The following is a 14826-nucleotide window of genomic DNA, read 5'->3' as shown; positions in this document are numbered from 1 at the left end:
ACTTATTGAAGATGATTTTGATATGATTGAATTCATTGAAATTTTGACACAGATATTAACAGCAAGAACTATTTCGTGCTTAACATATTGTTCATTGACTAAGCCTCATCTACTTTATATGAGGCTGTTAATAGACATAATAGTAGGTACTGGTCACACAAAAATATTCACTGGTATCATGAAAGTCATGGATGTGACTTTTATGACTATCCATTAAATTCATATACATACATTTATCCGCAGAGCGGTTAAATGTACGGGCTGGAATAACAGGTGACACACTTCTTGGACCATTTATCATTATTGGTAATAATGATAAATGATGGCAAATTGTTCGACAGATGGTATCATTCAGCAAAGCATACCACCTATGCTTTGCTGATGAACGAGCAGATAATTCCAGATAACAATTTAATTGAGACAGCTCATATACCAAATTGACAACCTTCATTCATGAGAGATGTGTTTTTCTAGTTAGTGGTGCTCCTCTGCAGTACTCTTGCAACATGAGAAATGCTGAACCAGCAGTTTCCAGATGATATATGACAGTAATATCTTTTAGGATAGGTTATCATGGTGGTATTGAATGCCCAGCCAGGTCACCTGACTTTAATCCCCAAAAAGACCTTTAAAACAAGTATCGCATGACCATATGTCCCATTTAACATTTTTCAGCTGCTCCTGCCCATACCCTGAAGACCAAATACTCTAATTTGGAGCTTACTGAGTTAACCTCTCTATCGGAGAAAATTTCCAAAGAGAGAATCTGGATACTTCAAATAACAAAAATATAAAGGGGGAACATACAATCTTACTTCTAGCCATCTGAAACAAACACACTGGTGGCTGCCATGTTGGATTCAGCGATCAGAATTTAGTTTAATTGTATTATTTTTTTTTTTTGTTTCATCAAGTTCTTTAAAATGATATATTAAATGACCATTGGTACCATTTAAAATTTTGACTTCTTGCCTCCACTACCCAAAAATCAAAAAGAGTAAAATTTATGTTCATTGAAGTATTCCCTCAGTTCAAGGAAGAATGCCACAAATCGCATCCAGTTATCTCAATTATAAATAAAAGTAAAGGGAGTTGTAAGTTACTTTGTTGCCACTCAATGTATAAAATTATATTTTATATTAGATACTTAAAAATAAAGAAATCAAGTTATTAGTATTTATTTCAAAGTTGTTCATTATTAATAAAATGTTTCTCTACTGAAAGATTTTTACCTTTTACTCTCTAAATTAGTCAGGAAAAAGACAGTTGATTTAAAACGTGTTTAAATTTTAATTTAATAATTGCAGTTGCCAAAGGCAGTTGTTTTACTACTTTTTTAAAAAGGGACTAAACAAATTTTGTTTGGTGTTATATTTAGTGCTGCAAGTGATTTATGGTAATGCTTCTTTATCTTTGGCATTTCATTCATGTCATAGTATCTGATCTATAATTATGTTATTAATTATTAAGAAAGTGGAAAAAATGATAATGTAATGGGCAGTTGGAAGTATTGCCTCTCTTAACCTGGCTCCATACTGTTGCCTCTGCCGACTGCTTTTTTCATTGGGATATTGACTTTATCTTTCTGCTTGCCAAGTATATGTTAAAATACTGACAGGATAAGCGCCTGTCAGAAAGCCAGACCTCCTGTTTTGCCCAAAATCCAAAAATCTAAATCTACTTGCTTTGCTCAAAGTCCAGCTATCAGTTGCTAGAGATAGTCAGACTTTTTTTCTGCTGCTCCCAAAAGTGACAAGTTATTTCTTTTTGATGCTTAAAAATTACTGTTAAATTTATCATTCAGAACTGATTTACTTGTAGTATTTTTTCTGGCAGGAAGAAAATTCATATTTATACAGACAAATATTTCTTCTCATTCATAATAATGTGTGTAATTGTAGTTTTTAATTTTTAGATTTGTTTGTAAATTTATCGATTGCTTGAAATTTGTTTTAAAATCTATCTTAAATTTTTGTCTTAATAGGTGGAAACTACCAAGGAGAAAATAGTCTCCTTAGAATTAACTCCTCCAGAGTGGCCAGAAGAAAATAAAAATGAAATAAAAAATGAAACTGTAGATAAAAACATTGTCGATGACACAGATGAAGAGGAAGATGATAGCGATGAAGATGACGAGGTAGATGAAAAAGAAGTAGAGAAATCTTCTACCTTAATAACTTCTAGTGAGGGACCTGTTGATAATGTTAGTAGCAGGTAGAATAAAAGAATTAATCAATTAGGAAAATATTTATCAAATAACAATGAAATTGATAAAATGACCAAATCCACCTTCCGTCCTCCTTTATCCATCATTGTCTCTTGTGAAAACAATAAATCATATATTGCTCATATGTTAAAATTCATTTTTATTACATTTAACCATCTGAAGTTTTTCTTTTATTAGCAAAATTTAAATTGTTTTAAAATTATTTACCATCTAGTATTATAAAAATATTTAAGTATTTAATTAATATCAATGTTAAAACAAATGTTTTCTTTGATAATGAAATTAATTGTTATATAGTATTATTAAATTAACATCTTGTAATATATATTTTTATTTATGTATTTTAATTGCTGAACTGCTAGAGTTTTTATAAACATAAGTATATTCCCATTAATTTTATAATACTGATAAAATTATTATATCATCTTACACATATAAAATGGTATATTTAAAAATGCATTTTTACTGTTTGATTAAATTCAGCATAAAGAAATAAAAATAAAAAATAATACTGAGTAGTTTATTTTACTCCTTTCATTTTAATTATAAAATTTTTTGATGATTTTCAAAAAAAAACATTAATATCACACTACTGTTATATATGTTTGTAAGATTGATTTATCATTTTTGGTTTTTATATGTATATAAAATTTGTCTGCAAATAAAACAGTAAAGGACACACTAATAGAGAATAGCAGAATTAATATGACAGGATGTTGTTCGCATGATTTAATATCTATTCAAAAACCCTGAACTGAAACTATACTGAATCCTCATTTTGTATTTTCTGTGATATTTTTGGCGAGTACAGAATGTAAGTGACATACATAATCATATGTGCTTTTAAGAGAGAGTTTTATGAAAATATTAATTTGTATTAGTTAAATATTACATATTAACTTATAATTAACTATTAATATTAACTAATACATAATAGGGTTCATTTTAAGCCAGGTATTGAAAAAAAGTTATGATTCAGTACTTATTTCTGCAATGTTTAGGGTTTTAGGTTAACGTTAGCTAAAAGGTTTTAGTGTATGCTGCAAAAGTAGAGTTGCAGTTAGAATTTTACATTTCTTAAAATTATTAATATTTAGGTTTTTTAAATTAATCCCTTTCTCACTAATAGTAAGTTTCATTCAGGCATTTGTATCGATGTAATCATAATTTGTAGTCTTTAATGAAACCTGTATGTTAAACTGAATTCAGATAATATCAGAAATTATTATAGTTTGTGATAGAAATATCACAAACTATAATTGATTCTTTTTTTAAACCAAAAAAAGAATCATTTTATTTTAATTATGAAATTTAATAATAAAAGTGCATAAATTATGACTGTTGCCATATGTATGTTTTATGTTGCAAGTACATAAAAAAATTTGTGTTTTGTTATAAAAATAGTGTTTTAAAACAAAGGAGTAGCATTATTTTATCATTAAATTATTATAATTATGTTTAAGTTTTGTATTAAATTATAAATTTACTTGAAGAGTTCTTTTATCGTTTTACCTTAAAGAAATGTGAATCACTTGTTTATCAATACAACTTTATTATTCTTGTACTGTTATTAGTTTGGTAAGTTTCAGGTATCAGTGTATCATAAACTTGAAGTTTGGATAACTGTCTGTTAGTATTCACTGAATTTTCAACATTTAATAATAATAAAAAACAAGAATGAATAAATAAATACTAACTGGAATAAATGTATTCTTACATATTATTAAACAAGAAACTATCAATAAAAATAAATAAAGTATTATTGTTTGTATCTTGATTGAAATTATTTAATAATGAACAAAGACGTTGACAGCCACCTTCTGTGCTCCTGTTCTCAGCTAATTATTAATTGTTACTTAATATCGTAAAGAATATTTAATAATATCATTACAAATTATTAATTGTAATCTTTATTATTTTTTAAAATAGAAAAATAATATGTCTGTAATATATGTTTCAAAATATAATTTAAAAAAAAAAAATTGAGTAATTTTCGCTTTCAAACAACGTGTTATCTGGTACTTCTCAAAGTGTTAGTCATTTTTATCCAAAACTCAGGTAATCTTTTTTGCATCGATATTCTTCAGAAGAAAAATACTGATAATGACTTCTTTTTCAGGACTAATATTGCTGGCATTATGTTTGCTATTCAGTCTTGCATTACAGTATATGCATACATGTATGTATGTATCTATGATGTTCAAATATTATAGTTCAATGCTCTTCAATGTATTTCCTAAAATACAAATATTCAATTTTGAATAATGTATTTTTTTTTCATTTACACTTCAAAACTATAAAATTACAATTTATACTAGTAAAATTTATTTATGCAAACAGATTTTTATTAATAAAAATTTAATTAATGCATGGATTGAAAGTTTGAGTTTGGAATGAAAAAAAAAATCAGTTATAAATCTATGCATAAGATATATTTTTATGAGTTTAAATTATTTAAATTACATTTGAATTTATTGTACTTACCAAAAGCAGTATAATGATGATGATAATGATAGTAATAAAACTTATTTCAATTATGTACTTTCTATGTTTGATTTATTGCTATCTTAGTTTTATTTAATCCATTCCAAGATTTATAATTTTTTTTTAAATTGTTTAGTTAGGAAGTAGTTACAGTACGTGATCATTATTTATTATCTATATTTAATATTGTTATTAATGTCACTAAGTGTCTAATGTTTTCAATTATAATGATGGTTGAGAAGCAATTAAAATTTTTATGTAAATTAAAAAATATTTATTTTTTCATAATATTAATTGTTTTCATTTATCGTAATACAGATTTTGATTTTAAGCATCTTTCCATTATTTCATTATTATTATTTTAATTATTTAAATACTGAAAAAGTTTTATTATTTGATACCTTATATAAAAATCTATATATTATTTATTATATTTTGTACATGTATAATACTGTTATTTTTTTATTTATTTTTAGTATATTTAGTTGTTTTTTTAACTAATAAAAATAATAAGTATCTATAATTTGTTTCATAAAAACATCACCTATATATTTATGTATAAACATAAAATTTATGCGAATTAAATTTATATGTTCCAGTTATTATATGTTTCTTATTACCTATTACTAAAATTATTCTTTTTGATCTCTAACTTGTTATTATGTTTACAGAAAAGATGTCATTTCTTGTTTTATAAAAATGAACCCATTTTTTCAATTGAAAGCATGTTTGATATCAAATCTTGTTTCTTTTTCATCATTATGTGAAAAACTATCCTTTCTTGAAGTTAATTTCACAGACTATTTATTCGTTAGTTTAAATATACTTATATATTTTAGAATATTCATGAGAAGTTTTCAGTTTCTTTATCTCTCTAAAGCCGTAAAAGATATATTTTATTTGCAGGCTACACTTAATGAATTTACCTGACATCTCTTCTTCGCTATGAGAATTTTATTTATATATCAAATTATACAGGATGGTTATTTGTTGGTAACTGATCTTTTGCTATAGGGTAATTATGAATTCTTTTCATGAATCTTGTTTATCTAATAACAAGTTAGGTATTATAAAAGTTTTCGTACTCTTTCACAAAAACATTTCTTATATGTTTTATTTGTTAATAATCATATTCACTGTAAATAAACTTCACAAGAAATAGTTCTTTTCTATTTTAAATTTATTTCAGACCACATTAAATGTAACATTTCATTCATATCACAGAGTGAAAGATATTAAATTTAGTAAGTTAATATTTTTCTATCATTCAAGATACTGGTGCTTTACATCTAACAGATTATAATCATATTTAAAGAAATTGCATTCCATCATTTTAAAGATTAAAATTATATTTTGATGCGTAATATATTATTGGACAGTTAAATTTTATTCTGTATCAACAGAAGTTATAATACAGTATTAATCGATATACAAAAAGTGTTCACGTTAATGAAATATACTGTCCAGTGATAAATATTTTTTCATGAATGTTTGGTAGTTAATTATACATTTAAGGTATAGTGCATTTAGGCTTGGTGTGTGTGTGTGTGTGTGTGTGTGTGTATGTGTATATATATATATATATATATATATATATATATATATATATATATATATATATATATGCAGACATCTGTATAAGAAAGCATAAATTTAAAATACATGCATTCATGGAGATATCTTTATATCTCAATGGAATTATTTAACTTGCTTTAATATTCTGTTTAAAATACAATCTAGCATGTTTAATTTAAAGTTGTGTTTTCCCAGATATTACAATTGATGTTAACTGAATCTCCTGTTAAAAAACAGCAATTAATTATTCAACAACAGAAAACAAATTAATTCCCCTCTGTTTACTCTTAGGTAATTATTCCTAAAGATTACTTAGAGATTATTATACAGAAAGTTTCAAACAAAAGCCTAGTAATGTAGTTCATATTGTAGTATAGCTTAGTAATGATTTACACATAATAAATGTTAGTTTTATGAGCATACAAAGCAAAATTATTTTTTCATTTTTAATTGTTTATGAATGAAGAACAATGAATAAAAAGTATTTGGTAATGGTAACAGGGTTTTGTGGGTAAGGTGCCTATAGATTCCTCAAAGGAGGATTTAGTGATGGTTTACTTCAATCTTCCAGGCTTAAATTTTGTAAGCAAGTGTAGAGAGTTATCTGAATTACACCAATACCGATAAATACTAACTTAGTTACCGGTAAAAAAAATTTATTTTAGTTCATATCTTTTACGTGATAAAGATGCATAAAATTAATGTTTTCCCCTTATGTGTATATTGTAACTGTATTTCATGTCAACCTTTTTTTAACATGCTTGATGATTGCATGACTTATTTATATTTAAAACTGAATTCAGGTTTTAATTAAAACTGAAAGAGTCCTTTTTCAAAACTATCAAATTATTATTAGTGGAATCACCCTTCATTTATAGTACGTTTCATTAAAATTGTAAAAAAAAAGTGGATGTTTGAATACATTAGCACATAATTAGTTATCGTATTGTAAAATAACATACTTACTTAAATAAAATATTTTAATAAAATAAAACAAAAGAAGAAAAAAAAACAGAAATTTTGTGCCATATCTTACTTAATTCTTTTTACTTTAAACAAGATGTGACAAAAATTAATTAAAAATAAATAACATTTTAAGGTCAGATTATTGATATTATTGTTACTATTACTGTTATATTTATATTACAGTTTTAAAACCTTTTCTGGCCAATAGACTTTTAATGATTAGATAAAGAATTAATACTTATTAATGTAGTATGAACTATTAACAATTACTTCACGTAATAATTTTAGAATACAAGTTGTTATTAATGTATCACATTTGTATTATAAATCTAATTATAAACAAGTTTTAAAATATTAGAAATTAAATGTGTATTTTATGAATGTCATAGTGATAAACATAAATGTTTTATATATTTGTATTCAATGAAAATAAAGTGTAAATGAATGTACAAGAATTTGTGTGAATGATGAATTGTTAAAATACTTTGTGTGTGTGTGTTTATACATACATACATACACATATATATATATATATATATATATATATATATATATATACATACACACACACACACACACAACACATATTTTTAATTATATACATACAACTGTAGATATATAAAGTTATTATTAATGTTTAATCGCAAATTATTTTTTATTATTTATATAGTTTATAACTAAGTAGGTTTTGTTATCTATGATTTGAAATCAGTTTATTTTTCAGAAATTATTTATTTACAGATTTTAAAATGTATAATTTATCATATGATGGGTTTTACACTGTTCTCATTTATTATTCATTGTTTTGTGTATAAAATAAGATGTTTCTGTAATGTAATTTTTTTCATCTTGCATATTGAATATTTATTTATCAAATTATGTTGTAATTATATACTTTTGTTATTATGGGAATTGCCTTTGTAATTGTAAAATTACATTTTGTAATTAAAATCATTGTTGTATTTGTACTGATAACATTAATAAATATCACTGATATGAAAAATAATATTTTTGGTGTCGGTTAAAATTGCAGAAAAGAAGGATTCGTTTTATAAAAATAAATTTTACTTCTGAAAATTAGTTGAGATGCATTTATTAACCATTTTCTAACGTATTTTTTATAAACAAACATAATGTGTGTCGACAATTGTTTCATGTTTCAACAGTATTTTTATTATGTGGTATGATATGTTTACAACTTGTTTTATAAAGAAATTTGATAATAAAAAAAAATGTTTACATATATTTTATACAGTATTATAATGATTATATATGGTGTTGGTGTATGGGTTTGTTTTTATGAATCCATCTTTTCTGAACCTGTAAAATGTGATTTAAAAATAAATATCTGAATAAATAATTACAAAGCTGTTCTGTGTATTTATATACATATTCAAACTTTTTTTTTAGATAGTGAAATTGAAGTTATCATTATATCCATAAGTTATTATATATCCATTTTGTGTTCATCAGTACCAGCTTCATAGCTTATGAAATTATTTATTAATCACTGGTATTATATGTATATATACACACATGGTTGAAGTCCATTTAAAGGTATAACCACTTTAAACAGGATATGAATGGCAATATTTGAAACCCAACCACATTTGATGCAGTATTTTAGTCATTCACTCAATTAATTGCACTGTTTTATTAAGACTTTTATTAAGACTGTGGATTTTAACTTGGCATACGATCTCTGAGGCATTGTAATTCAAAATAATAGTAAATAAAAAGGTTTATGAACTTGGGCTGTACTGAAAGAACAAAGATGGCCCTGAATGATAGAAGATAGAAAGTGGGTTGCACTGCTCATAGTGCAGCAATCGCACTCTGGAGAAAAGTTGCTTAGTACAGGATCTTATATCAAGAGAATTTTCTGTATTACTGTTCAATTTTTTTTTTTCATTTGTAGCATTGTTCTCCATTTTAATTTATATTACATTTTTTGAAAGTATTACAGTAGTAAAGATTATGTAGTTCAATTAAAAAAAAGTGTTTATTTTCTTTTAAGGTAAATATAGAGAAAAATTAACAAAAACATTACATAACTTCAGACTGTCTAAGTTAGCTAAGTTAAATCTGTCTACAAATCTTAGAAAACAATAAAATATTGTAATAACTGAAAATACCCTTCATTCCCTAGAGTTGCATGTTTTTAACTTTTGCTTTATTTTTTTGTTTTATTGAATTATAATATTTACAAATATAATATTGTCCACAAAGAAAAAATTTCTTCAGGTCGCTTTCCTCTATCCAAGAGTTTTAATTACTAGTAGATAGTAATAATAGTAGTTTTACTATCCCAAGTTTTTCATTATTCCAAACAAATTAGTCACTTGCATATTAATCAGGGGCAAAGCACATTTTAATAGTTTACTCTTTCATGAGCAGTAATGTTCATGAAAGAAATCATATGCATCTCATTATTTTTAAAACTGATTGAAGTGCAAGAATGATTTTTAATTACACTCATTGCTATTAATCCACTACTTACTTGTTTTATCTAAATTATCTGTGATTGAGGTATGTTGTTTAATACTGTTATTCTTCCTGAGTTTTGTATCTTAATTGGTGAGTTTACCTTTATGTAATCTTTAACTAGGTCATAAACACTCTTTGCTGAAACATTCAAATTAAAAAGAAGATTGTCAGATTACTGTTTTCTTAAATACTTATAAATATTTTTTGTGATATATTACTTTTAGTTGTATTAATTCCGCCATTATAACCCTTTTTTAATAATATAATCTTTCTGTTTTACTGCAAATTCCACATTCACGTATAATAATATTCATATATATATATTACCTGCCTCATAAAAGGATACTGCAATTAGAATTGCTTTTCTTATTGTCTAGAAAACAGTATCTCCTTTAGAGATACTGTTTTCTAGAAACAAGGGTTATAATTCTAGTCAGCTGAGATGAAACTATTTACAATAAATAACTTTACAATTTGATCTGAGTTAACTGCTTATTCATTGTGACTGAATTTTGTAGAAAATTAATTTTAAAATTGTCACATATGATACTGAATTTAATAGAGAAATTTTAAATAGATCTTTTACAGTCTATTTAGACAGGGTTTAAAAGTATGAGAAGGAGCTCTATAAGTAATTAAAAATCAATTTAAGACTTTTACAATGTTCAAAGTGAAATTCTGTGAGTATAGGATATAATTCTTAATGTTGTCAGAAGTAAGTCTTTTACAAATATTAAGACTTTACAATATTTTTCTTTGCAATTCTAAGGAAGCGTAAAATTGTCTCAGTTAAACATAACCTCTATATTGATCATATTTCTTTACCAAAGAAGAAAGATTTTTGCAGCAAGAAGTTGAATACAGTTCTACTTCTAAGAAACTGAATATTTAAATGAGAAAACTTAACATAGCAAAATAATTGTATTTAGGCAGAGCATTCTGAGTTTAATAAGTTAAGGAAATTTTGATTATAGCTGTCTTGTATTAATATTACAATTTCTTTTAACTGCTTCCTCTGGAAATTCTTGTCTTCATTGTCAGGGCCAGACTATAACTGTATGTCAGTGCAATACTGTTAGTACCTTATTAATAGTTTTTTGTTTTCTCCAATCAGTTTTCCCGCTACTGCTGGGTTTGGGTGTGTGTATATAGGCAAATACAATTACCACTACTGGCTTGCCAGGCCGAATGTAGCTGCAGACATAGAGCAAAGTAAGTGTAAATGTACCGGTTGGACTAAGTCTGGAACAGACTCAGGTCAGCTATTCCTGATACGAGACCTGTGGTTTATTGAAACCCAACCACCAAAGAACATCAGTATCCACAGTCTAGAATTCAGAATTCAGATCCATATTAATAGTACCAATATTAATAGATTGATACCAGTCTAATCCAGTACTAACCCAGCACCTGTCTACTTGGAACTTTGCCCTATTATTTGTCTGAAACTTGAAAAGATATTCCTTGAGTAAGTGAATTCTTTTATGTAATTTTAATGTACATTTTATTGATGTATATTCAGGTTTTAATGTCGTGATTACATGATTTCTGATTTATTAAATATTGAAAATTTTAGATTTCTTCATTATTTTAATGTCACTTTTTTCATCAGCTATTTTCTTCTGATTTAAGTGTAATGTCTTATTTGCAAATTTAATTACAAGTTTAAACTATAGTTTGGCTAACAAAAGAAGATACTTGATTTTAAGCTATTCCTTATAACCAAGAGGTTTAAAAGACAAAACACAAAAAATTAAAACCAGTTCTGTTTTATTTAAAGCACTTTAAACAATAAAGAACATGTCATTAACATATAAAATAAGAAAACTTGGTTTTATCTACTCCCTTTTTTTGGTGTATGCCATTTTTGACCTCAGTAATTTCCAGAAATATGTCTAAAAAATATAGACTTAAGAATATATCTTTATCAGTAATTTAATTTCAGACTGTTTCAGTGATTATTTTGGCAATATTTTTCCTTTTAGAAAAACAATAATGTTGCCAGTTTTAAAACAAGATTTGATGAATTGTTAGAAAGAAAGAGTCAAGTAAATGAAGACTAGAAATTATTTCATGCAGTGGATAATATTGTACACCAATATTATAATAAATGTTTTGCTTGCTAATCAGTGAATCATAGTATTTTAAAGATATAAAATAAAATTTTAATTCTGTTGAACATGTAAATATTATAAGGAAAGTAATTAATGTACATTACTATTTCAAACAAATTATATACCCATTATCTACATAAATAATCTTACTACACATGGCAAAAAAGTGATTATCGTAAAATGAAATAATTATAACAAAAACAATTAATTAATTATTCATTCTTAAAAAAGTAAAACTGGTTAATATTATCAGTGTTTAAATCTCTGTTCCAATTTTTGGCAGTATAAAATATATATTGTTGTCATAGATCAGCTATTATATTAATATTTCTATAGGCAACTTAAGAAATATTGAATAAATTATGTATTTCTTAGGACAAAATACTTATTGTTTCAAATAGTCACTGATTATTTCTCTAAGCCTCTTTGATGCATTTAACAGTCTACTTCAGTCTACTCGTAGTGTACTTTATTCACTCTGTCAAAGAACAATCTTTAGGAACTGTGAGAAAATTTTGTACCTTCAGATACAGTAAAATTATTCTGATTTCATAATCATCACGTTTTTGAATTTATGTTATAAAACTTTATTATTGCTCAAACATTATTTCAACACAATAACTGGAAACAAATATCATTTTTTAAAAAGGCCCGTTACTAAATTAATCACTGAGATAACCTGAAATTTAATGAGGATGATTGTAAAAGTTTATATTAATAATTTTTTTAATGAAAGTTACTAAGCTTAAAAGTTGTGTATTTCAATAAAAAATGCATAAAATTCTATTTTTCATATATTTTTTTATACCTAATTAATATGTGCCTTACTATTTAAACAAGTTTTTAATAAACTATAACGTAGGCTTAATTTGATGATTACTATTTATCTTTTTTAGTCCTCTTGGTTATGAAATTATAATGGTTCAAATGTGAGTGTCTTTTGTTAGTTGTGCTGTAGAATCCACGTAGCTATTTGGATAGAGACAACTTTATTGTATTAAAAATGAAATGGGAGAGCAGTTCATTAATTACAAATGGGTGATTTTTGTTTATTGTTGTTAACTGCTGTTGTTTTCTATTTAAAAACTTAAGATTTTACACAATTTTTATTAGTTTTTAATTGTTTGACAGGTTTTTCAAAAAGTACATGACAAAAATTTAAACTACCTTTTTTTGTAACATCAACTTAAATAACAAATTATTTAGATTACATATCTTTTAATTTCACAAGTGGTGTTGAAAATGATTCCTCAAAACTGAACGAAGATTCTTTCACATTTCATTACATTAACAACCATTTTTCATAATTTTTGTTTACTAGTGGTTGAAATCCTCAGTTTAAGTGTTAGTTTTCAGTTCCTCAAATATATACGAATTGTTCTAAAATCTACGGTTTTTAATATCTCCAATTTAAAAAAAAATTTGGTGTTAAAATATTGAGAGATCTTGGCAGCTGCAGGATAGATAATGACAAAAAATTCTTGCAGTTTAGCTATCATTTTATTAACAGTATGACAAGTAACGTCCTACCATTGATAATTTTTTTATTTCATTTTTCTCTATGATTAATTCACAACAAATTTCAGCATATAAAGTCAAAAGATTCTATTCACAGCAGCAGGAGATTGCACAAAAAAACAGTAACTTTATATGTGTAATGATTTTTCATGAGTAGTGAAGATTTTCCATAGCTCCATATTCTGATTTTCAGAAAAGCATCTGGATGAACAAAATAATTCATTTCTTCAATCTTGTTTTCATCAACAAACAAACAAAATTGTTGTCAATACTATAAAAGTAATCTATGAAGAACAGTAATAGGGTATTCATGCTGTTTTAACTTCTTTGCAATCCTGTAAGTGGTAGCTGTTGACAGCCCAATCTGTGAGAATAAATTTTAAAAAATTTTCCTGTATGAGAAAGTTAAATGCTCTTTTATTCCATCAAGATTTTCTGTAGTTAACAAGGATGGTTTTGGCGTATGTCGTTTTGTTTCTGTATGCTTTCCCAGTCTTAAAAAATTTGTTTACAGATATCATGTAGCTGACTTACCTGTTGACACAGATTTGCAAAATTCAACTAGAACTCATTAATTGCAAATCAAAAAGATATGTTCATAAAATAAATCTGTACAATAAACACACTCAATCCTTGGAAAGTGACATTGCTAAGTGACATTGTTACACCAAGGAAGGGATACTAAAATGAAACTAATTGATGACAAGGTGGTTTTAACAGCTAGTACAGCTAACCTTGAGTACACCTTTCCTTTTGACAAATAGAGTAATTTAACATTTACCTATGGATCAGTTTTAAACCCTCAGTGTAATGGGTTATGTTCTTTTTTAAATACCTGATGTTTACATATATATTTATATTTTTAAAAACTTACCTATTTCAGAATTAACTATACTGTGATCTGGAAACATGGAATAACCATCTGAACCATGACTGAGACAATCTGGTAAAATTATTGTGTAAATAGTTTCATTATTTATCTCCTCAAATTTTTCCTGATATTTAGGCTGAACTAATGCAGATTGTACTCTCTGTCCTTCTGGCATTGATAAATTATATACAACTTTGACTCCTAAAAGAAGTAAACATTAATTGTGGAAAGATTCATAATTTTTATATATCACTTAATACCTTAAACTTCACTCAATATATTCAGTGTGACACGGTATCCTGCTTAATCAATTAATGTAAATCATTTTTTCACAAATCTTGACAATGAGCAGTTTAAAAAAAAAAATAGAAAAAAATATTTTAAAAATTTGTTACTAATAATATCCCCAAAAAAAGGATCACATGAATCTATGTATCTGTTCCTCAAGAACATCAATAGCTTTGCCTAGGACATACTCAATCTTCATGGTCATAAAATTAAGTGTTTTCAGTTGTGCTAAATAAAACAGCGCTTTTATTTGACTGTTTTGTAACCAATAATCACTGATTATTGAAATAATCTAA

The 14826-nt window shown here is 25.7% G+C and overlaps 2 protein-coding genes across 11 annotated transcripts in view; one reads left to right on the top strand and one right to left on the bottom strand.

Moving 5' to 3' along the window:
- LOC142328405 (protein lap4-like) overlaps window positions 1-8612 on the top strand; it is a 492228-nt gene extending 483616 nt beyond the window's left edge. For 9 of the 10 annotated variants that reach the window (XM_075372138.1, XM_075372147.1, XM_075372166.1 and 6 more), the window contains one exon: window positions 1985-8612. In XM_075372138.1, the coding sequence (XP_075228253.1) occupies window positions 1985-2218 (234 nt within the window). In that variant the 3' untranslated portion in view covers window positions 2219-8612. The remainder of the gene's footprint in view (window positions 1-1984) is intronic. The other variant, XM_075372175.1, reaches the window with a different exon arrangement.
- The window catches only part of LOC142328440 (protein 5NUC-like), a 49650-nt gene continuing 43266 nt past the window's right edge, over window positions 8443-14826 (bottom strand). The window contains exons 10-12 of the mRNA XM_075372202.1: window positions 14246-14443; window positions 9753-9877; window positions 8443-8572 (exon numbers count right to left, since the gene is read on the bottom strand). Of these exons, the coding sequence (XP_075228317.1) occupies window positions 9762-9877; window positions 14246-14443 (314 nt within the window). The 3' untranslated portion in view covers window positions 8443-8572; window positions 9753-9761. The remainder of the gene's footprint in view (window positions 8573-9752; window positions 9878-14245; window positions 14444-14826) is intronic.

Source organism: Lycorma delicatula, chromosome 1, assembly GCF_047948215.1.
Source record: "Lycorma delicatula isolate Av1 chromosome 1, ASM4794821v1, whole genome shotgun sequence".
Lineage (NCBI taxonomy): Eukaryota > Metazoa > Arthropoda > Insecta > Hemiptera > Fulgoridae > Lycorma > Lycorma delicatula.
The sequence above is the reverse complement of the archived record's forward strand: the minus strand, read 5'-3'. Positions and strand labels throughout refer to the sequence as shown.